General features: G+C 45.1%; 1 protein-coding gene across 5 annotated transcripts in view; it reads right to left on the bottom strand.

The window, feature by feature from the left end:
- Window positions 1-22,816, bottom strand: part of SFXN5 (sideroflexin 5) — a 131,246-nt gene that overhangs the window by 95,754 nt on the left and 12,676 nt on the right. For 4 of the 5 annotated variants that reach the window (XM_054473660.2, XM_054473662.2, XM_054473666.2 and 1 more), the window contains exons 2-3: window positions 20,691-20,759; window positions 2,975-3,052 (exon numbers count right to left, since the gene is read on the bottom strand). In XM_054473660.2, coding sequence (XP_054329635.1) covers window positions 2,975-3,052; window positions 20,691-20,759 — 147 coding nt within the window. Of the gene's footprint in view, window positions 1-2,974; window positions 3,053-20,690; window positions 20,760-21,150; window positions 21,947-22,816 lie in introns of those variants that run through there. The other variant, XM_063649354.1, reaches the window with a different exon arrangement.

Below are 22,816 nucleotides of genomic sequence, written 5' to 3'. Positions count from 1 at the left end.
AAGAGGTGTTCCACCAAAATGATGAAATATACCAAGAAAAAGGAAGATCTGGAACTCGGAGGTAGGCCCCAGAAAGGAAAATTTCAGGAAAACAAAAAGAAACTCAAAGACAGAAATCTTCAGATTGCAAAGAGCACTGAAAATACAGTCATGCGTCACTTAACAACAGGGATATGTTCTGAGAAATGCATCATTAGGTGATTTCATCATTGTGCAAACAGCATAGAGCATCCTTACACAAACCTAGATGCGCAAGCCTGCAACACACCTAGGCTACATGGTAGGTAGAGCCTACTGCTCCTTGGCTACAAGCCTGGGTAGTATGTTACTGTACTGAATATATAGGCAACTATAACACAATGGTAGATATTTGTGTATGTAAACAGTTTGTGTATATTTGTGCACAGAAACGGTTCAGTAAAAATATGGCATAAAAGATAAACAATGGTCACCTGCATAGGGCACTGACCCTGAATGGAGCTTGCAGTACTGGCAGTTGCTGTGGTGAGTCACTGAGTGTGTAGTGGGTGAATGTGAAGGCCTAGGTCATTACTGTACAGTACTGTAGACTTTATAAACACTGTACATTTAAGCACGCTAAATTTATTTTTAAAAAAATTAGCCAGGTGTGGTGGTGTGTTACTCAGGAGGCTGAGGTGGGAGGACCGCTTAAGCTTGAGAGTTTGAGGTTACAGTGAGCTACGTCGCCCCACTGCACTCCAGGCCTGGGTGACAGAGCAAGACCTTGCCTCTTAAAAAAAATTTCTTCAATAAAATGAACCTTAGCTTACTGTATATTTTTTACTTTATAAAATTTTAAATTTCAGATTTTTGACTCTTTTGTAATACTTAGCTTGAAACACACTTTGTACAGCTGTACAAAAATATTTTTCTTTATATCCTTATTCTGTAAGTTTTCTATTTTAAAACTTCCAACTTTTTTTTTTACCTATTTAAACTCTTAAAACTAGCTAAAAACGAAGACACAAACAAACAGACTAGGCCTGCACAGGGTCAGGATCATCAAGACATCTCCAGGCAACAGGAATTTTTCAGTTCCATTATCATCTTTTTTTTTTTTTGAGACACAGTCTCACTCTGTCGCCCAGGCTGGAGTGCAGTGGCGTGATCTCGACTCACTGCAACCTCCACCTCTTAGGTTCAAGTGATTCCCGCCTCCTCAGCCTCCCAAGTAGCTGGGATTACAAGCATGTACCACTATGCCCAGCTAATTTTTGTATTTTTAGTGGAGACAGGGTTTCTTCAGGTTGGCCAGGATGGTCTCGAACTCCTGACCTCAAGTGATCCGCCCGCCTTGGCCTCCCAAAGTGCTGGGATTACAGGCATGAGCCACCACGCCTGGCCCCCATTATCATCTTATGGAACCACTGTCATATATGTGATCCCTTGTTGACCAAAATGTCTTTATGTGGTGCATGACTGTACTGAAAGGCCGTGGGAGGGTACAGTGAGAGTGAGAGATGGTACAAAGGAAAGTATGCCAATGAAAAATCTGAGGTGGTTATTAACTCCAGATAAAACAAATTTGAAAAAGAGACATAATCATGATACAACCAGTCTGACTATGCAGTAAATGTTATTTCTATAATTGTAACAACATGAAGACTGAATATGTATAGGCCCAAAACCATGATAACTATTTCAAGAGTGAGTATGGATGGGGGAAAGAAGTGTGTTTAGAGGGGTGGATGATAAGAGAGCGGAATCCTCAACTACCATAATAGATAACCCAAAAGAACTAATTGAGAAATAGCAGTGTAGATAAGCATACTTGTCTGAAAGATAGAATATAAATTTCTATCTGCAGAACAGAAAAAAGTAGTTGCTCCTGGGGAACAGGCATGGGAACTGGGGAGGGATGGGAACATATACTATTTTTCCTTATGAGCACTATTTTATTTTATTTTATTTTATTTTTATTAATTTTTGAGACAGAGTTTCGCTTTGTTGCCCAGGCTGTAGTGCAGTGGCGCAGTCTCGGCTCACTGCAACCTCCATCTCCCAGGTTCAAGCGATTCTCCTGCCTCAATCTCATGAGTAGCTGGGATTACAGGCGCCCACCATCATGCCCGGCTGATTTTTTATCTTTTAGTAAAGACACGGTTTCACCATGTTGCTCAGGCTGGTCTTGAACTCCTGAGCTCAGGCAATCCGCCTGCCTCGGCCTCCCAAAGTGCTAGGATTACAGGTGTGAGCCACCGTGCCCAGCCCCTTACAAGCACTTTAGCACTATTTGACTTCTTGAATTATGCACACACACGACTTTGAAAATGTTTAAATTAATGTTTGAAAAAGTTTTTGAAATAAAGTTTATGAACAAAGAGACAGACTTTGGCACATGAACCATCAGTCTCTGTAATCATTAACCACTACCTTCCCCTACCCCTCCCCAAAACAAAACACCACCTTCAACATTTCAGGTATCTCTAATTTGAGTTCCTACACGATATTAAAAAAGAATAAAACAACAGTATCTTAATCCTAATCCTCAACATCCTCCCCCATCCTTCCCACCCTTAACCTAATTTGTGAACAGTGGTATGCTGGTAAACGTTTAATAACCTGTTCTCTGGAGAAAAAGTCCTGATTTGTAGCATTTGCCAACTTCTATGGTATAAATACTCCCATCATGGCTGATTTCCCACTGTGTCATCCCTGATCATGGAATTGGGAAGAGACGCCCACAATCAGCTCTCGCAAGCCAGTGCGGGCCGGCTTCACCAAGCTGCTGCCTTTGGGCCACCCTAGCCTTATCAGCCTCCATGCTTGCCACTGGACCTAGAGCACAGGAGAGATCTGAGCATCTCCAAAGAGCTTTTAGTCCACAGGGGTATGTATCAGCAGAAGTATATACTGGAGGAAAGAAGTGGTTCTGGCTGCAGGGAAGGGGTTGTGAATTTCTCACTTTCCTTCCCTTCCCCACTGGCCATGCTCCCACCTCCCACAGAGTTACCTGTTCATTGGTGACCCCCGGGCGCAGGGTCCCATGCTTATAGTCCTCCAGCAGCTGCACAGCCTCTCTGAGACGTCTCTGCAGAAGAAAGAAAAGAGACATTGAGGGGCACAGATCCAGGGCTGCTGCAAATTTTTCTTTTGTGGGATTACATCAGTATCAAATACTGCCAGCACAAGGCTTTGGGCCTGCCCTCAGTTCATGGGACACACACAAAATCATATAGAAATACCACCTAAATGTTCTTACTTGGCTGTTTAAAAAATGAAGTAAAGCTACGTGTGCTTCCATGGTCATCTCCCCAAGATATTTTGTTTAGTGAAAAAGCAAATGGCCAAGCAATATGATGCTGTTTGTTATACCAAATAAACAACACACACATATCAAATAATATTTCCTATGTGAATATTTATATATGTCAATGTATCAGAAAAGCCCTAGAAGGAGAACAACCAAACTGGTGGCTGGGGTTACCTCAGGGTAGGAGGAAAGGGACAAGACTTGGCAAGGGGTGTCACAAGGAACTTTAATCTTAATGTAATGTTGAAAGCTTTTAGGCCAAGTGCGGTGGCTCACACCTGTAATCCTAGCACTTTGGGAGGCTGAGGCGGGCAGATCATGAGGTCAGGAGTTCGAGACCAGCCTGACCAACATGGTGAAACCCTGTCTCTACTAAAAATACAAACATTAGCTGGGCATGGTGGTGCATGCCTGTAATCCCAGCTACTCAGGAGACTGAGACAGGAGAATCACTTGAACCCAGGAGGCAGGGGTTGCAGTGAGACTGGGGGATAGTGCGAGACTCCATCTAAAAAAAAGAAGAAAAAAAAAGAAAGCCTTTATAAGGAGGATTTTTCCTTTCTCTTTTTTTTGAGACAAGGTCTTATTTTGTCACCCAGGCTGGAGTGCAGTGGCATGATCTCAACACACTGCAGCCTCAACACCCCAGGCTCAAGTGATCCTCCCACCTCAGCTTCCCAAGTAGCTGGGATTATAGACACGCGCCACTGCATCTGGCTAATTTATTTTTTGTAGAGATGGGGTTTTGCATTGTTGCTCAGGCTGGTCTCAAACTCCTGGGCTCAAGCGATCTGCCTGCCTCAGCTTCCCAAAGTGCTGAGACTACAGGTGTGAGCCACGGTGCCCGGCCAGGAGAACATATTTAAGTAGCACTTATATATTTTCAACATTTTAAAAACACTGGCAGAGATTTACCTACTAAAGTACATATGGCTACAGTAACTGATGGGGAGAAAGAGAAAAAAAGGATAAAACCGTATGATTTTTTAAGTCTAAAAGCTAAAGAGACAGCAACAGTAGCAGAAGGTAGCCTTTGTCCCCACCAAAAGACTTGTGTAATGTGTACATATGTAACTAACTTGCACATTGTGCACATGTACCCTAAAACTTAAAGTATAATAATAATAAAAAATAAAAAAAGACTTGTGTAAGAATGTTCATAGCAGCAGCATTTATATAGCCCCAAACTGAAAATAATTCACTGTAGAATGGATAAGTAAACAGCAATATATGCACACTATAACTATTATACAGTAATTAAAAAGTAAACTATGGGCCAGACACAATGGCTCATGCCTGTAATCCCAGCACTTTGGGAGGCCGAGGTGGGTGGATCCCGAGGTCAGGAGTTCAAGACCAGCCTGACCAACATGATGAAACCCTGTCTCTACTAAAAATACAAAAATTAGCAGGGCATGGTGGTGCGCACCTGTAATCCCAGCTACTCAGGAGGCTGAGGCAGGAAAATCGCTTGAACCTGGGAGGTAGAGGTTACAGTGAGCTGAGATCACACTACCGCACTCCAGCCTGCAAGACACAGCAAGACTCCATCTCAAAAAATAAAAAAATAAAAAAAATAAAAATTAGCTAGGCATGGTGCTGAGTGCCTGTAGTCTCAGCAACTAAGGAGGCTGAGATGGGAGGATTGATTGAGCCTGGGAGGTTGAGGCTACAGTGAGCCGTGTTTGCACCACCACACTCCAGCATGGGTGACAGAATGAGACCCTATCTCAAAAAACAACAGGTCAGGTGCAGTGGCCCACGCCTGTAATCCCAGTGCTTTGGGAGGCCAAGCAGGTGGATCACTTGAAGCCAGGAGTTTGAGACAAAACCCCATCTCTACTAAAAATACAAAAAAATTAGCCAGGTGTGATGGTGGGTGCCTGTATTCCCAGCTACTCAGGAAGCGAAGCCACGAGAGTCGTTTGAACCTGGGAGGCAAAGGTTGCAGTAGGCCGAGATCGTACCACTGCACTCCAGCCTGGGCGACAGAGTGAGCCTGTCTCCAATAAATAAATAAATAAATAAATAAACAAACAGCAGCAAAAAACAATAAACAGACAACAGTGATAGAAGGAAGCTCGTGTCAAGGTCCAGATGAGGGACCCAGACACCAAGGAAGCCCAGCATGGGGGAAGAAACCCAGTGAAGCCGCTGTGTTCCCCTTTTGATGGAGAGATGAGACTGGCTAGGCATGGGAGTGCAGAGACCTCAACATAAGCCCCTTAGTCTAAAAGAAGGATGTAGCCTCAGGAAGGGCCCTCAGTAGGCCAGACAGGGTTTTCTGAGCTGGCTGCCAGAGTGGGAAATGAACAGCCACCTCCTGTACTATGGCAGCAGGAATAACTGCCAACACAGACAAACCAGCGAGGCCACCCTCGACCCCTCAGGCCTGCATGTGAAGCACCAGCATGTGAAACACCGTGGTGGCCAGCACTGGTCTAAGCCAGGCTTGGCCCAAGACAGAACCGTAGGCAGTCAGGGGGCCAGGAACACTTTTCTTACTTGGAATGGCCTGAAGGCTGAAAAGTACTGTCCCTCCCCTTCCAGATATGGAAGGGTCTAGCAGCTCCTAGATTCCAAAGAGCCCTTTCCCGGATACTGTTCATTTCCAAAGTGGAGATAGCTTTGTGGTTGTTTTTATTTTTTCCCCATTGTACAAGTAATTCATGCTGTTTAAAGAAAATATCAGAACAAAAAATGGAAAAGTACAAAAAGTAATCTTAAATCTGTAAACATACCCCTAAGATAACAACTCCAAAAGTGAGGATGATTTTCCTTCTAGACATAATACGTTTATCTACAAAATTGGATTGTGTTATTTGTTTTAACTTGCTTAAGGTCACACAAATAGTAAGTGGGTGATTTAGTATTTGAACCAAGTTTAGTCAGACCCTCACTCTGCACACCCCACCACACACCCCCTCAATGTCACCAAAGCCTCCTAGTGATGCAGTGAGGCCCCCACCCTCAAGCCTGCCCCTCCGGACCCGGACAATGAATGCTCTACTTTCCAACGCTGAATGGTGAATGGCCCCATGTTCTCATTATTTTTCCCACTCCAGGGATTCTCCTGAGTTCCTATAACAACCTGGCCAGATTCCATCTCACTTGACACAGTCATCAAAGGGAGCCCTCCTGCCAAAAGAATAAATTCCAAAGAGCCCTCATCTTGGCAAAGGGCATGGGTTGAGGGAGAACAAGATCCAAGGTTCCTGCAGACAAATCTGAGGGCCCAGGACTGAAGGAAGCTGGAACCTGCTTTTCTGCCTCTGAGAGCTACAGGCTGGCCCTGGACCTTACGAAACCTCTGTCAAAGGCCAAGGGGCTGAGGCTCCAGGCCTGTAGGACAGGCAAGGCCTCAGGCCAGCTGTCTGGACAGGGCCCTGAGGCCTGGTTGTTCTAGTGGCTGGTGTCCCCACTTCAGAGAAAGGGCCTATATCACAGACACTTGGGAAATGGGAGGAGAGTCTCCCTGTTTAAACCCTTCACACGCCCTAGACTGTGAGGCTCAGCAGAAGGGCCCGGGTACTTGAGGGGTGGGGAAAGCTGGGAGGTTGGTGGCAGGGTGAACTCTGCAGGAAGTCTTTTCAACCAGAAACAAACAGGCACCAGCCCCTGGACACAAAGGCTGTGAGGGGCCCGGCTGGGGTTAGTGGGAGGACACAGCCCAGGCTGCTGCTTACCAAACGCTACTCCATCGCCAGCCTGCCAGCAAGCGTCACCATGAGAGTCCCTCCATGTACTTGAGAGGGGCATGGTCTCCAGAAGATCCCTCTGGAGGGGCCTGCGCCCAGGAGATCTGCTCCAGCAGCACAGAATTTGAACAGAGGAGAATCCTGGCCCCACTGGTCCTGCCTCAAGGCCCCACCTGAGGGGAAAGGGTGGCAAGAGGGCAGGATACCCCGATGGAGGGGAATGGGGACAGAGGGACAAGGAAGAAAAAGGGGCACAAAAAGGAAAGCTGAGAAAGAGTCATCGGAAGCAAAACTCATCTCTTCTTGGAGAGACCATGCCCTGTTCACACGAGATGTGGATAAGATTACCCCTCTGCATGTACACATGCTAGAAACATGGGGGCCATCCCCTCTCTGAGAAAACTGGGGCCAAGAGGGAAAGGTACTTCCTTGCCCAAGATCACAGAGTGGGTGAGTGACACCTAGAAATCCCAGGAAACCTCAACTCTAGTTCCAAGCCATTTCCATGAGACATCCACACAGAAGAACCTGCTGTACTCACGCCAGCAACCATTTCCCAAAGAAACCTCAGCAATGCCCAAAGCCCCCCCAGAACTGATGGCCTCTGAGGCAGGGCACCCCAAGTAAAAAAATAAATAGCCTCTTTTACTCTCAAAGCTGAGTCCAGCCTAACACAAAAAAACGAACACACTTAGAGGAAGTAGGTACAGCTGAAACATGGGCCATTTCAGGCAAAGTAGAGAGTTTGGGAGCCCCAATGGTTACAGAACTAAAAGACTGTGGCAGGGGGTGGGGGTGGGGGGATGAACTGGCAGTGGGGCATGCAGGATGGCAGGGAGGTTATGTTCCACCATGTCCTGATGGTTCAGTAGCTGACTGTTCTCACTGGGCTAATCTTGCACCACTGAGGGCAGGGCCGTGCATCCTTACCACGGCTTGACCATTACCAGAGTCGCCTCCAAGCAGTGGGTCTTGGAGGCCCAAGGTAATGGTTACGTGCAGGCAAAGTCCCAAGCCTTTCTCTTGTCTTCCCTCAGCCATCACCAACTCCATGTTCCCACCCAGCAGTCCTGGAACCCCCAGGGTTCTACCTGTCTGTGCTGCGATGGGTCCTTGGCTCCCACCAGCCAGGAGTCCACCCTATGAGAGGCCCAAAGAAGGGGAAGGGGAACCAGGGACACGTCGCTTTCCCTGCCCTGACCTCTACTCACCTTAGGAGGCCAAGTGAGGTAAACTGATGCAGTTCCAGCAGCATGACAGGCAGCCTATCCCTTCAGGAAAGAAACCGATCCACTTATCCCAAGAACTTTAAAAACAACCATGGCTTCCAGCCTGGCTACCCTACTCTTGGAATTTACTCTAAAAAGTAAACTTAGCAAAAACTAAAAGCGATATGTTGGCTGGGTGCAGTGGCTCACGCCTGTAATCCCAACACTTTGGGAAGTTGAGGCAGACAGATTACTTGAGGTCAGGAGTTCGAGACCGTCTGGCCAACATGGTGAAACCCCATCTCTACTGAAAATACAGAAATTAGCCGGGCATGGTGGCACACACCTGTAGTCCCAGCTACTCAGGAGGCTCAGGCAGGAGAGTCGCTTGAACCCAGGAAGTGGAGGCCACAGTGAACCGAGATCATGCCACTGCACTCCAGCCTGGGCAATAGAGCGAGACTCCATCTCAAAAAAAAAAAAAAAAAAGTAATATGTCTAAGGCTATTTTGTCCAGGAAAGCAAAAGATAGGAAACCACCTAACTGTTAGACCAAAAAGTCTAATGGGATGGTTATTTATGCCACAAAACTTGATTTTTAAAAACAATAAAGATGGTGTAGTCCCAGCTACTTGTGAGGCTGAGGTGGGAGGATCTCGAGCCTGGGAGGCTAAGGCTGCAGTGAACCATGATCACTGCCACTGTACCCCAAAAACTATTTTTAAAGTTATAAAGACTTGGAAATGAAAAGAATTTAAAAAGTGCATGTTCAGTGTCATAATTGCCAAAATGTATGCAGATGGACAAGAACTTGAAGTACCTAAGGGTACTGACAATGGGGATGTTTTAAATTTAAAAATTCCATCAAAGATTTTAAAGTTACACTATCCAGTGCTGTCTAAAATACATTTTTTTCTTTTTTCTGTTTGGTTATTTTTTCCTTTTTTTTTCTACGATACATTTAAATGAACATCTCACTTGCTGCTATTGAGAGTATAAATATAAAATCTTGGGCTGGGCGCGGTGGCTCACACCTGTAATCCCAGCACTTTGGGAGGCCAAGGCAGGTGGATCATGAGGTCAGGAGTTCAAGACCAGCCTGGCCAAGATGGTGAAACTCCATCTCTACTAAAAATACAAAAATTAGGGGGACGTGGTGACAGGCGCCTGTAATCCCAGCTACTCAGTAGGCTGAGGCAGAGAATTGCTTGAACCTGGGAGGCGGAGGTTGCAGTGAGCCAAGATCGCACCACTGCACTCCAGCCTGGGTGACAGAGCGAGACTCCATCTTGGAAAAAAAATAATATATATATATATGTATATGTGGGGGTGTGTGTATATATATATTTATGTATATGTGTGTGTATATATATATATATAAAATCTTGGTACAGGTTGGTATAATTTGCAGGACAATGATATGGTTTGGCTGTGTCTCCACCAAAATCTCACCCTAAATTATAATAATCCCCCCATGTCAAGGGTGGGGCCAGGTGGAGATAATTGAATCATGGGGCAATTTCCCCCATACTGTTCTCATAGTAGTGAATAAGTTTCATGAGATCTGATGGTTTTATAAATCAGAGTTCCCCTGCACTAGCTCTCTTGCCTGCCACCATGTAAGATGTGACTTTGCTCCTCATTCACCTTCTACCATGACTGTGAGGCCTCCACAGCCATGTGGAACTATGAGTTCATTAAACCTCTTTCCTTTATAATTACCCAGTCTTGAGTATGTCCTTATTAGCAGCGTGAGAACAGACTAATACAGTAAATGTGGAAATATTTATCTAAAGTCTTTCATCTGGATATTCCTCTTCTAGAAATTTATCCAACGGAATTAAAGGAAGAACAGTGAGATTTCTGTATGAGGATATTTATTGCAATATTATTTATGAAAAAGACTTGAAACCACCCAAATGGTCAACAATAGAGTAAATAATTAAGTTATAGAATAACCATGTGATGAATTATTATGCAGTTAAACACATTTTAAAACATTTCATGACATGAAAAAATGCTCATACACTCATAGGTAAAAGTATATACTTTAGGTATCATGCATACCATGGATATCCATTGCTATATAATCATGTATGACATCTGTGTATCATGTATATACACATATGCATATGTGCATATGATTCCCTATATATATTTATATAGAGATATAGATACATACATATTGTATCAGTCATCCCAATTTTTTTGGTTTTTTTGTTTGTTTTTGAGACAGAGCCTCTGTCACCCAGGCTGGAGTGCAGTGGTGTGATCTCGGCTCACTGCAACCTCCGCCTCCCGGGTTCAAAATTCTTGTGCCTCAGCCTCCGGAGTAGCTGGGATTACAGGCATGTGCCACCACACCCAGCTAATTTTTGTATTTTTACTAGAGACGAGGTTTCACCATGTTGCCCAAGCTGATCTCAAACTCCTGACCTCAGGTGATCCACCTGCCTCAGCCTCCCAAAGTACTGGGATTATAGGCATGAGCCACTGTGCCCGGCCAGTCATCCCAATATTGCACACATACATGCACCAAAATGTTAATGGTGATTATTTCTAGCAGGTTGGATGATGAGCAGTTATTTTCTTCAGACTTTTATATGTCTTCCAGTATTTAGGAATTACTACCAGCATCACATCACATGAGGAAGCACACAATGTCAGTTTGTTTTCAATTGTTAGGGATGCTAAGTTTGGTCATCTGGCTAAAAGGTGTCCAGCATTATAGGTAACATTGCAATTAATATCCTTGTATATAAATCTCACTGTACTTCTCTTAATTCCTTTGGATAAATTTCTGGAAGCGAGATTTCTGAATGAAAGACATTTTAAGGTTCTCCATTATAAAGGTACCCTTTCTTCTCCTTTGTAATTGCTAAGTAATCTGCACGGTGATACTTTGAGAGCGAATGAGTATTCAGTTTCCCAAAAACGTTTTACTCTTTGGAAATAGTATTTATTAATGATCCCCGACAGAATCAGTTACTTCACTGAGAGTTACCAAAGGTAAAAAGAAGAGCTTCCCCATTCACATTTTTAGTATTACTATGTTATCTCAGACTAACTGTGCTGCTATAACAGAATGCCACAGACTAGATAATTTATAAAGAACAGAAATTTATTTCTCACAGTTCTGGAAGCTGGAAGTCCAAGATCAAGAACCAGCATTTGGTATCTGGTAAGGGCAGCATCTTTCTGAGGGAAGGAAGGCTGTGTACTCAACAGGACAGAACGGCAAGAGAGCCAAACCCTCTGTGAAACCTCTTTTATTTTTTGAGACAGTGTCTTGCTCTGTCACCCAAACTGGAGTGCAGTGGCGTGATCACAGTTCACTGCAGCCTCGACCTCCCAGGCTCAACTGATTCGAGTAGCTGGGACTACAGGTGCATGCCACCACACCCAGCTAATTTTTGAAAAATTTTTTTAAGAGTTGGGGTCTGGCCATGTTGCCCAGGCTGGTCTCAAACTCCTGGGCTCAAGTGATTCTTGAGCCTTAGCCTCCCAAAGTGCTGGGATTACAGCCGTGAGTCACCGTACCTGGCCAGGCCTCTTTTATAAGGGCCTTAATTCCATTCATGAGGGAGGGACCCTCATGGCCTAATTGCCTCTTAAAGATCCCACCTCTTAATACTATCACATTTGCCATTAAGTTTCAACACCTGAACTTTGTATGGGACACATTTCAGCCATAGCATCTCACCCTAGCCCCCCAAAATTTATGTCCTTCTCACAAATATTCATTCCATCTCAGTAGCCCCAAAAGTCAGTCATTCCAGCAGCAACTCAAAAGTCTAAAGTCAGAGTCTCATCTAGAATCCTCTAAATTAGATATGGATGAGACCCAAAGGTGTGAATCATCCTGAGGCAAATTTTCCTCCAGCCGTGAGCCTGTAAAATCAAACAAGGTACAATGGTGGGACAGGCACAAGACGAATATTTATCTTCCAAAAGGGAGAAATATGAAAAAAAAAAAAAAGGAGTACCAGGTCCTCAGTAAATCTAAAATCCAACAGGGCAAACTACATTCGATCTTGAGAATCATCTTTGATTCCATGTCCTGCCTTCCAGACACACTGGGGCAGGAGTTAGGCCCCCAAGGCCTTGGACAGCCCCACCCCCATGGCTTTGCCAGACAGCCATGCTTCAGCTCTCACACATTAAGGTTGCATTCCTGCGGCTTTCCCAGGCTGGTGCAGCATGCTGGTGGCTCTATTGTTCTGGGGTTGCAGAGACAGCCCTATCCCCACAATGCCACTAAACATTGCCCTGGTGGAAACTGCAGTGGTTCCACCCCTGCAGCAACTCTCTTTGTGGGCCCCAAGGCTGTCTGCAACATCCTTTGAAATCTCGATGGAGGTAGGGCCGCAGCCACAGCTCACACACACACCTGCAGAGTTAGCACCACATGGATGCTGCCAAGGCTTACGCTTGTGCCCTCTGGAGCAGTGGCCCAAGCTGCACCTGGGTCTGCCTGAGCCACAGCTGGGGTGGCTGAGAAGCAATGTGCCAGAATATGGCGGGCAGAGACAAGGGGCAGTGAGCCCTGAAGCCCCACAGACACTCTACACCCCCCTCTTAGAAACTTCTGCCCCTAAGGCCTTGGCACTCTGGGTCTGTGATGGATGTGGCAACCTCAAAGATCTGAAATGCCTTCAGGGGTCATTCTCGCATTGTCTTAATGAATAGCACCTGGCTTCCTTCTAGCCATACTAATCTCCTTATCAAATGGTCACTTGGCCACACTGCTGGTTTCTCCTAAACATGATTTTTTATTCTTTACATGGCCAGGCTGAGAATTTTCCAAATATGTATGTTCAGCTTCCCTTTTCATTATAAATTCTATCTTTGAATTGTTTTGCTCTTCTTACATTTTACTATAAGCAGTTAAGAGAAGCCATGAAGCATCCTGAATGCTTTGCTGCCTAGAGATTTCTTCTGCCACATATCCTAGTTCATTGCTCTCAAGCCCTGCCTTCCACGAAGTCCTAGGACACAGGCATAATTTGGCCAAGTTCTTTGTCACTGTAGTAAAAATGGCCTTTCTCCCATTTCCAATACCTTGTTCCTCATTTCTGTCTCACACCTTATCAGAAGGGTCTTCACTGTCACTATCCCATAAGTTACTTCTAAAAGGAAGGAGGCTTTCCCTACAGCTCTTCTCGTCTGAGCCCTCAACTGAATCGCCTTTATTGCTCTGTTCATGGCAGTGAGACTTTTTCCAGCACTTTCTTTTTTTTTTTTTTTGAGATGGAGTCTCACTCTGTCGCCCAGGCTGGAGTGCAGTGGTGCAATCTCAGCTCACTGCAACCTCTGCCTCCCGGGTTCAAGCAATTCTCTGCCTCAGCCTCCCGAGTAGCTGGGATTAAAGGCACCTATCACCACATCTGGCTAATTTTTGTATTTTTAGTAGAGACGGGGTTTTACCATCTTGGCCAGGCTGGTCTTGAACTCCTGACCTTGTGATCCACCTGCCTCGGCCTCCCAAAGTGCTGGGATTACAGGCGTGAGTTACCGCCCCCAGCCTTCCAGCACTCATTTCAAAACCACTCCAGCCTCTACCCTTTACCAAGCTCCAGAGCTGCTTCCACATTTTTAGGTATTTGTTATAGCAACACCCCACTTCTGTGGTATCAATTTCTGTTGTAGTCTGTCTGTGCTGCTATAACAGAATACCACAGGCGGGTAATTTACAAAGAACAGAAATTTATTTCTCATAGTTCTGGAGGCTGGAAGTCCAAGATCAAGGAACCAGCATTCAGTGTCTGGTGAGGTCTGCATCCTTCAGAGGGGAGAAATATTGTGTCCTCACAGGGAAGAAGGCAGAAAGGCAAGGGACCCTAGCAGCTGTGGGAAGCCTTTTTTATAAAGGTTTTAATCCCAGTCACAGCCTAACCATCTCGTAAAGGCCTCACCTCTTAATACTATCACATTCACCATTATGTATGGAGTGGACACATTCAAACCATAGCTTATGAATTCACGGATTTTTTTTTTAATTTAATGTGTTACAATCCATTGCTATTTTTCTTAATGCTCAAATTGTCCCAATGCAGCCAGTGGATTTCCTTTTAAGCCAGTTCCTGTGTCTCCATCATTCTTCGAGCACTTCCTCGCTTTCTGTAGCAACACTTGCAGCCTCAGACCTGGAATCCACCATTTATCCAGGAAGCCCTCGTTCCTTTTCGTGGGTAGCAGTATTTACAAACCAAGATCTGGGTGCTACGTGTGTTCATAGTTACTGTGGTGTCAAAAGTTTTAGGCCCTTTCAGAAAACAGAGCCAGAAAATTAGAAAATGTAAGAGAGAGAGTGAGTGTGTGTGTGTGTGTGTGTGTGTGATGAGTGCATATTGGTACCTCCAATTGAAATACAACATCACATAGTTCTTTGTCTTTTCCCCTACTCTGTATTTGTATCTCTCATCTCCCACGGTGAAAATGCTGGTTCTCCACATCAGTATAATTATTTATTCTATCCTATAATACACCCCAAATAGTTTCAGATTATGACACGAGTTCTAGTATTGAATTGTTATTAATACTATTTCAGTTAGTTTTCTATGCCCTTCATGATGATAATCCGTCAGCCATTCATTTCCTTGAGTAATTATTGAATTCAGGATAGCAAATGCCTTCCATCTTTGGTCCATAATTAAGAGTAATTCAGATGTCATACAGCCTTGCCTTTAGAGATCTAGATCTTATTCCCTGGCCTACAGAGAAGGCCAAAGATTTCTCCCTTTTGCTTCTGCAAGTTCCTGGTAGTTTCCTTCATTGGAAATAATTCTGCACACACTGCACCCTGGCAAGGAGACTCATAGCCCTTCAAGATTCCCCAACATGGCCAGACACAGTAGCTCATGCCTGTAATCCCAGCACTCTGGGAGGCCAAGGTGGGCGGATCACTTGAGGTTAGGAGTTCAAGACCAGCCTGGCCAACATGGCAAAACCCCGTCTCTACAAAAATACAAAAATTATCTGAGCATGGTGGCATGCACTTGTAGTCCCAGCTACTCAGGAGGCTGAAGCATGAGAATTGCTTGAGCCCAGGAGGCAGAGGCTGCAGTGAGCCAAGATGTCACCACACTCCAGCCTGGGCAACAGAGTAAGACTCTGCCTCAAAAAAAAAAAAAAAAAAAAAACAATCCCCCAAATAATCTCTTGCAGAGATTTCACAAACCAGGCATATTTTGCTGACAACTTCCCAGGAGTTATGGTAGAAGGAATAACAGCGCAAATTCACAGTTCTCACAAACACAGTCAGCATCACTCATCTCAAAAGAGCCCCCGGCCACACCTCATTGTGGCATTTCTTTATTGGTCTTTCAGCTCATCTCAGTATCATGCTCTCCTTCCCGCTGTTTTTTTCCTCCTCTTCCTTCCCTCTCCCTTCTCCATTTAGGATCAAAATGCACCATTCTTCTCCTCTGTCAAGCAGAGCAACCTCCTCCTCTGAAGCTTTGTTCAAGGCATTCTTAGAACAAAGACAGCCTTCTTCCTAAGAAAAATTACAGTGAATAAAATTTCCTCTGCCTTATTACACATACAAGGGTTGGGATCTTTTTAAAGCGTGGTCAGTTATAAACTACAAAGAAGTACCTGCAAAATTCCCTCAAGAGGAGTTTCTCCATTGGTTCAGCTAATGTCCCTCAGAACCAGGTCACCAGATGGCTCAAGCTGCCTAGGATCTTTCTACTTCTGGACCCCCCAGCTTCCAGAGCCACTCCTCAAGTCCTCATGACCTCCACTGTTCTCTCTTCATCACAGACAAATGGGTTCATCCAAATTTCCTCCAGCTAAGCAGCAACCACCCCGCGCTCCCTCCCAGGACACCAGCCAAGGGCCCTGGGAGGAAAACAGTATTTAAGAGCCATGGTCTGTGGACTGACTCCAGCATTGAGGGGGAGCCTGGCCCTCCCAGTGCCCCATAGCTCATGGGGAGGGACTCAGAGGCCTCTAATTTCCCATTGCATTGATGGAGATGACCTTGCTAAATAACCTGCCTAGACTAGAGCCAATGAGGAGTATGGCCGCTATCTTGCTAGCCTAGAGGTCCCATTCATGGCCCTTCCAGAGTTTGTAGAGCCTAGAAGATCTTCTGTTGGCAGAAGCTTTCAAAAAGGCCAGCAGGTAGCCCTGGAAACAATCCCCAACTGGAGTACAGTGGGGAGGAGAGGTGCAGATCTTTCTACAAAGTCTATCTGAATCTCTGATGACAGAAAGGAACATTGAAATTTGAAAAATACTCAAAATTGGAGTTGCCTTCATTATTTTCTAGTCAGTAAATATTTAAGTTGCCTTGATATTTAAATTAATAGTTTTTTTAAGTATGAAATTTAAAAAATTTACTCATAGGAGAAACGGGCCAAAAATGTACAAGAATGTTGGGGTCTTTCAAAATGTAAGAGTTGAAGAATAAAATTGTGGTACAAGGAGGAGAGTAGTGAAATGAAATGGTCCGAGAATGGGAGGAGGAGGGACTGGGAAAAGGGAGGGGGGACCCTTCTGGCACAGGCAGCATGCCACCCTGTAGCTGCTCATCCATCACCAAAGCCCCTGCCTGATCATGGTAATCTGGCAAGCAATGAAATACCTCCCTGCTTCCCACGTCTCCCTCTACCATGTCTCAATGTGCCTTGAAGTCCACCATTAGCACCTCTATCCTTTAAGTCTCGGCTGACTCCTCCACCAAATAGGTGGCATTTATGTTGGGATTTTAGGACTGCAAATGTGTCCAGTTTTGCAGTTCTGGAACTTTCTAGAATCACACATTAGGTGGGCCAGATAAGTAGTTTCTCTAGTTTTGTGCTCTTCCAACTTTTTATGTAATTGCATTGATTATTCCTTGATTACTTCTTAGGAGAATCCAGACAGAGCCCAGGTAAGCTACTAAAATACCTATGCCCTTTGTCCTTCTGAGATGCAGTAGGAAACCACCTGTCAGGGTAATTCCCACATTTTATGTTACTGGGCTGCTCCCCTGGACATGAGGGGGGATGGTTCTAGGCCCAGGTGCCCAGCAAGCCTTGTGCTCCTTTCTATCGTGGCTTTTCTCTCCCAGAGCTGGTCAACTCCAGGGCTTAAAGCAAGTAAGCCAATGTCTGCACAGAGAAGATGTGCAGTGAAGTGCTGCCCATGTGAGGGCCAGGGCCAAAGCTCAGGCCTTCTGCCGTGTAATCTTGGGCAAGTTCCCTAAACTCAAGTTATTTGAACAGGAATGCAAATGGGGTGAGAATAAGGGTCTGGAGACAAGCGTCCCCAGGTTCATAACCTGGCTCCATCACTTGCCAGCACCATATGTTTGAGGCTTAACTTCCAGTCTGTCTTTTTCTTCGTCTGTAAAATGGAACTTATAATAGCATCCACATCTTAGGGCTGCTTTGAGTTAATCTGATAAGTTAATGCATGTAAAATGCTTACAAATTGCCTTGTTCATAGTACTTAATAAATATTTGACATTTTAGGCTGGGCACGGTGACTCCCGCCTATAATCTCAGTAATTTGGTAGGCTGAGAGGGGTGGATTTTTTTCTTTTTTTTTTTTCTTTTTGAGACGGAGTCTCCCTCTGTTGCCCAGGCTGGAGCACAGTGGCACGATCTCAGCGCAGTGGCACGATCTCAGCGCAGTGGCACGATCTCGGCTCACTGCAAGCTCCGCCTCCCGAGTTCACACCATTCTCCTGCCTCAGCTTCCCGAGTAGCTGGGACTACAGGCACCCACTACCACACCTGGCTAATTTTTTTGTATTTTCAGTAGAGACCGGGTTTCACCATGTTAGCCAGGATGGTCCTGATCTCCTGACCTCGTGATCTGCCCGCCTTGGCCTCCCAAAGTGCCAGGATTGCAGGCATAAGCCACCGGGCCTGGCCGAGAGGGGTGAATGTCTTGAGGCCAGGAGTTTGAGACAAGCCTGGCCAACATGGCAAAACTCAGTCTCTGCTAAAATACAAAAATTAGCCACGTGTGATGGTGCATGCCTGTAATCCCAGCTACTCAGGAGGCTGAGTCACGAGAATCACTTGAACCCGGGAAGTGGAGGCTGCAATGAGCTGAGAACATGCCACTGCACTCCAGCCTGGGCAACAGGGCAAGACCTATCTCAAAAATAAATAAATAAAAATAAATAATATTTGACATTTTATATGTACATGTATTCCTACATACATTTGTAAATACATATAAAAAGTCTGTCAGATTAGCCTGTTGTGGTGGCAGGTGCCTGTAATCCCAGCTAATTTGGAGGCCGAGGCAGAAGAATCACTTGAACCTGGGAGGCGGAGGTTGCAGTGAGCTGAGATCGTGCCACTGCACTTCAGCCTGGGGGACAAGAGTGAGACTCTGTCTCAAAAAAAAAAAAAAAAAAAAAAAAGTATGTCAAGGCCAGGTGCAGTTGCTCACACCTGTAATCCCAGCACTTTGGGAGGCTGAGGTGGGCAGATCACCCAAGGTTGAGAGTTCAAGACCAGCCTGACCAACATGGAGAAACCCCAACTCTACTAAAAATACAAAATTAGCCGGGTGTGGTGGTGCACACCTGTAATCCCAGCTACTCGGGAGGCTGAGGCAGGAGAATTGCTTGAACCCAGGAGGCAGAGGTTGCAGTGAGCCGGGATCGCACCATTGCACTCCCATCTGGGCAACAAGAGCAAAACTCCGTCTCAAAAAAAAAACCAAAAAAAACAACAAAAAAAGTCTGTCAAGACATACTTCTTAGAATGGCTGAAATAAAAAAAGATTTTTAAATTTGACAATAGCAAGAATTGGTGAGGAAGTGGAGCAACTGGAACTCTCATACACTGCTGTTGGAAATGTAAAATGTACAACTCTTTGAACAACAGTTTGGCAGTTTCTGACAAAGTTAAACATATATTTACCACACTTATCATAGGATCTAGCAATCCCATTCTTAATTCCTTCAAGAGAAATGAAAGCATACATCCACACAAAGAATGTTCATATAGTTTTATTAATAATAGCCAAAAAACTGGAAAGAATCCAGGTGTTTATCAACAAGTGAATGGATAAACAAATTCTGGAACATCCTTTCAATGGGACACTACTCAGCAGTAAGAAGGGATTAACTACTAATACATGCAATGACACAAATGAATCCCAAAAGCATTTTTTTTTAAAGATAGGGTCTCACTCTGTTACTCAGGCTGGAGTGCAGTGTTACAATCATGGTTCACTGCAGCCTCAACCTCTCAGGCTCAAGCGATCCTCCCACCTGAGCCTCTCGAGTAGCTGGGACTACAAGCATGCACCACCACACTTGGCTAATTTTTTAAAATTTTGTAGAGACAGGTCTCACTATGTTGCCCAGGCTGGTCTTGAACTCCTGGGCTCCAGCAATCCTCCTGCCTCAGCCTCCCAAAGTGATGAGATTACAGGTGTGAGCCATTGCACCCAGCCTCAAAACCATTGTGTTAAGGTAAAGAAGCCAGATGCAGAAGGCTGCATACTGTAGGATTCCATTTATATGACATTCTGGAAACAGCAAAACAATAGAAACAGAAAGCAGATGATTGGTTGACAGGGGGTGAAGACAGGGAAGAAATGATTATAAAGACGTATGAGAAAACATGTAGGGTGATGAAAATGCTTCACATCTTGATTGTCCATATGGTTTGCTTCTGTGTCCCCACCCAAACCTCATCTCAAATTGTAAACCCCATAATCCCCACATGTTGAGAGAGGACATGGTGGGAGGTGACTGAATAATGGGGATGGTTCCCCCATGCTGTTCTCATGATAGTGAGTTCTCATGAGATCTGATGGTTTTATAAGTGCTCAGAAGCTCCTCCTCCATTCCTCTCTCTCCTGCCACCTTGTGAAGAAGGTGCCTGCTTCCCCTTCCACCATGATCATTTCCTGAGGCCTCCCCAGCCATGAGGAACTGTGAGACAATTAAACCACTTTCTTTTATTAATTACCCCATCTTGGGAATTTCTTTATAGCAGTGTGAGACCGAACTAATACAACTGTGATGGTGGATACACGACTGAATATGGCTGTCAAAACTTGAAGAACTGCACACATAAGAAAGGTAAATTATACCTTAATAACCTGATATTAAAAGCCATTAACAGCTGTTACCTATGAGAGGAGGGAACTAAGTAGGGAGGATGATTAAAGGATACTTTTTTCTACTTAAACATATTTGTACTGTTTGAACTTTTCTAATGAGCAAATAACTTATGTACTTGATAATAATTTCTTTAAAGTTTTAAAGAATAACAATAATATCTATCTCAAAAGGGTGTTGTGAGAGCCAAATGACGTAATGTAAAAAGCATACAGCACAATGTATGAACTCAGATAGAGACAGACAGACACACAGACACAAAAACAGACAGCTACAGGTAGAGAGAATTTGTTACCTTCCTCTCACCTCCCACCTCCCCTATTCTCTTCACTCCCCCATCCTCACCCTCCATTAATGACCCACATATTCTGAAATGACAAGGTACAAAGGCCAAAGGGCCACTGAGGGTGACAGCCATGACTTACCTCAGTGACAAAGAGCGTGCGAGGGTCGATGATATCCAAGAAGTGCCTGAAGCGGCCATAGAAGGACGTCTGAAGAAGAGGATGAGAGAGAAGAGTGAATGGATCAGCTGCTGCACACCCTTCTCCAGACACTGGGGAGCCCCACCCTTTATGATTGGGGTGCCCTGGTCCCCAGGACTCCTCGTGTGGGTGATAAATGCCAATGAGGCCTCAGAAATCTGAGGACAGCTTTCCTGGGGCTGAGAGTTTTCCAAAGTCAACTCAGAGAGACCACTGAGATACTCACTGAGAGACCACTGAGATTCTCCTCTCTCTCCCAATGCCCTGAGATCTATTCTGAGCCTATTAAAAGCTCCCAAGCATCCCTGGACATGTAGGCTGAAGGTGAGGCCTGGTCCCCAGCCCTCTCCCAGCCTCCCTGCCTTGCTCAGGACCTTGAGTGATAGAGCATCCTGCCTACCCCGCACAGGGTCCCTCCCCAAGGTCCAGCTCTGCCTCCAGGGGGAGATCCCCAAGGGCAGCTCAAGCCTGAAAGCACTGAGCTCACAATCCTCAGGCCCTCCTTCACCCAGAGCCCTGTAGCTGCTGAGGTGCAGGACAAGAGGCAGCTCCCCCAACCTTGCCCCAGAGCAGGGGCCGTGGAAAAGGAGGGCTTTATGCTAAGCGCAGCCACAGGCATTAGAGCACAATGAAAGGAAACCAAGCAACCCGGCTGCTGGGCCTTCTGCCCTGGGGACTAAGCCAGCTGGGCAAAGCTGAGCTCAAGGGGAAGACAGAGGGTGCCAAGCTCGGGGATGAAGGGGAAGCTGCAATCGCTGGGGTTCATGCCTCACTACACTCCGGGCTCTGCCCCAAATTCCTCTCTGGAGCCCCACAACTCTCCAAGCACCATCCTTTGCACACTGGAGGAAATAGAAGCCTCCACATTCCCTCCCCTTATTTAGTAGGACACCAGACCCTGCAGCCAATTCCTGTTCCTTTCCCTTCCCAATAAAGACCCTGCAATAGGCTCCAGGTCACCTCAAAGTCCCCCCACACACCAGTTCTCATCCCACCTCCATTTCTCTCCCACCATGGCACCCCTGCATGAAGCAACCTCTAACCCCTAATGCCACCCCTATCCAGGTGCTGTCTCTCACAAACCAGATCAAGCTTCAGTCCATTCCTAACAGAAACAGCTGCCTCTCTAACCTCTTATAATCCACACAGCCCGGACCATTTCCCCATTAAAAACATACATAAGGGAGGCTCACAATGCTATCCTGGCAAAATTTCACCTCTAAGAATGTAGTCGAAGGAAACAATCCAAGATGTTCAAAGATCTGATCAGGTGCACATACCAAGGATATTCACTGCTGCATTATTTACAAAGGTGGATAGTTAAATAAATGATGGTCCATTCATATGACTGAATACTATGGAGCCTTTAAAACTATGTTTTCAAACATTTATGACATGGAATAATGCTTAAAATTTTATGAAATGCATATAAGCAGAGTGATTCCAACTCAATAAACAAGGGGATAAACAGAGCTAGACAGATACTAAGTGAAAAGCACAAAGACCAAATGACATCCAGATCCTGGTCCGCTAACAGAGACCAGGGTTCCTTAGGAAAGGAGTGGATTCAAAGGCTGGGGTAGGGAGGGTACAAGATGAAACTGGTACATTTTGTTGCACCAGAAAGTAATGAAGTCTTACCCCCAAAAAATGATGGGGACATGTTAAAAGGATCAACGAAGGGTAGGTGGGACATTGTGTTCTTCCAAATGTGATACTCCGAGAAGTTCACAGCATCACTCACATAATATTCCAAAGGGACTAAATAAATTTAATCACAAGAAAACAAAACAAACCCACACTGACGGACATTCCATAAATTAATTGGTTTTGTTCATCAAGTATGTCAATGTCATAAAGACAAAGAAAGAGTGGGAATGAGACTGTTCCACATTAAAGAAACTAAAGAGACAACTAGATGCACTGTGTAACTCGGGACTGGATCCTGGCGTAGAGGGAGGAATGCTCTCAAGAGCATTGCTGAGACAAGTGACAAAAGTGGAATATGGACCATAGGTTAATAAAAGTGTTGTATCCATGTTAAGTTTCCTGAATATAATTACTAC

The sequence above is a fragment of the Pongo pygmaeus genome, chromosome 12 (assembly GCF_028885625.2).
Source record: "Pongo pygmaeus isolate AG05252 chromosome 12, NHGRI_mPonPyg2-v2.0_pri, whole genome shotgun sequence".
Classification (NCBI taxonomy): Eukaryota; Metazoa; Chordata; class Mammalia; order Primates; family Hominidae; genus Pongo; species Pongo pygmaeus.
This window is presented reverse-complemented; position numbering and strand designations above follow the sequence as displayed.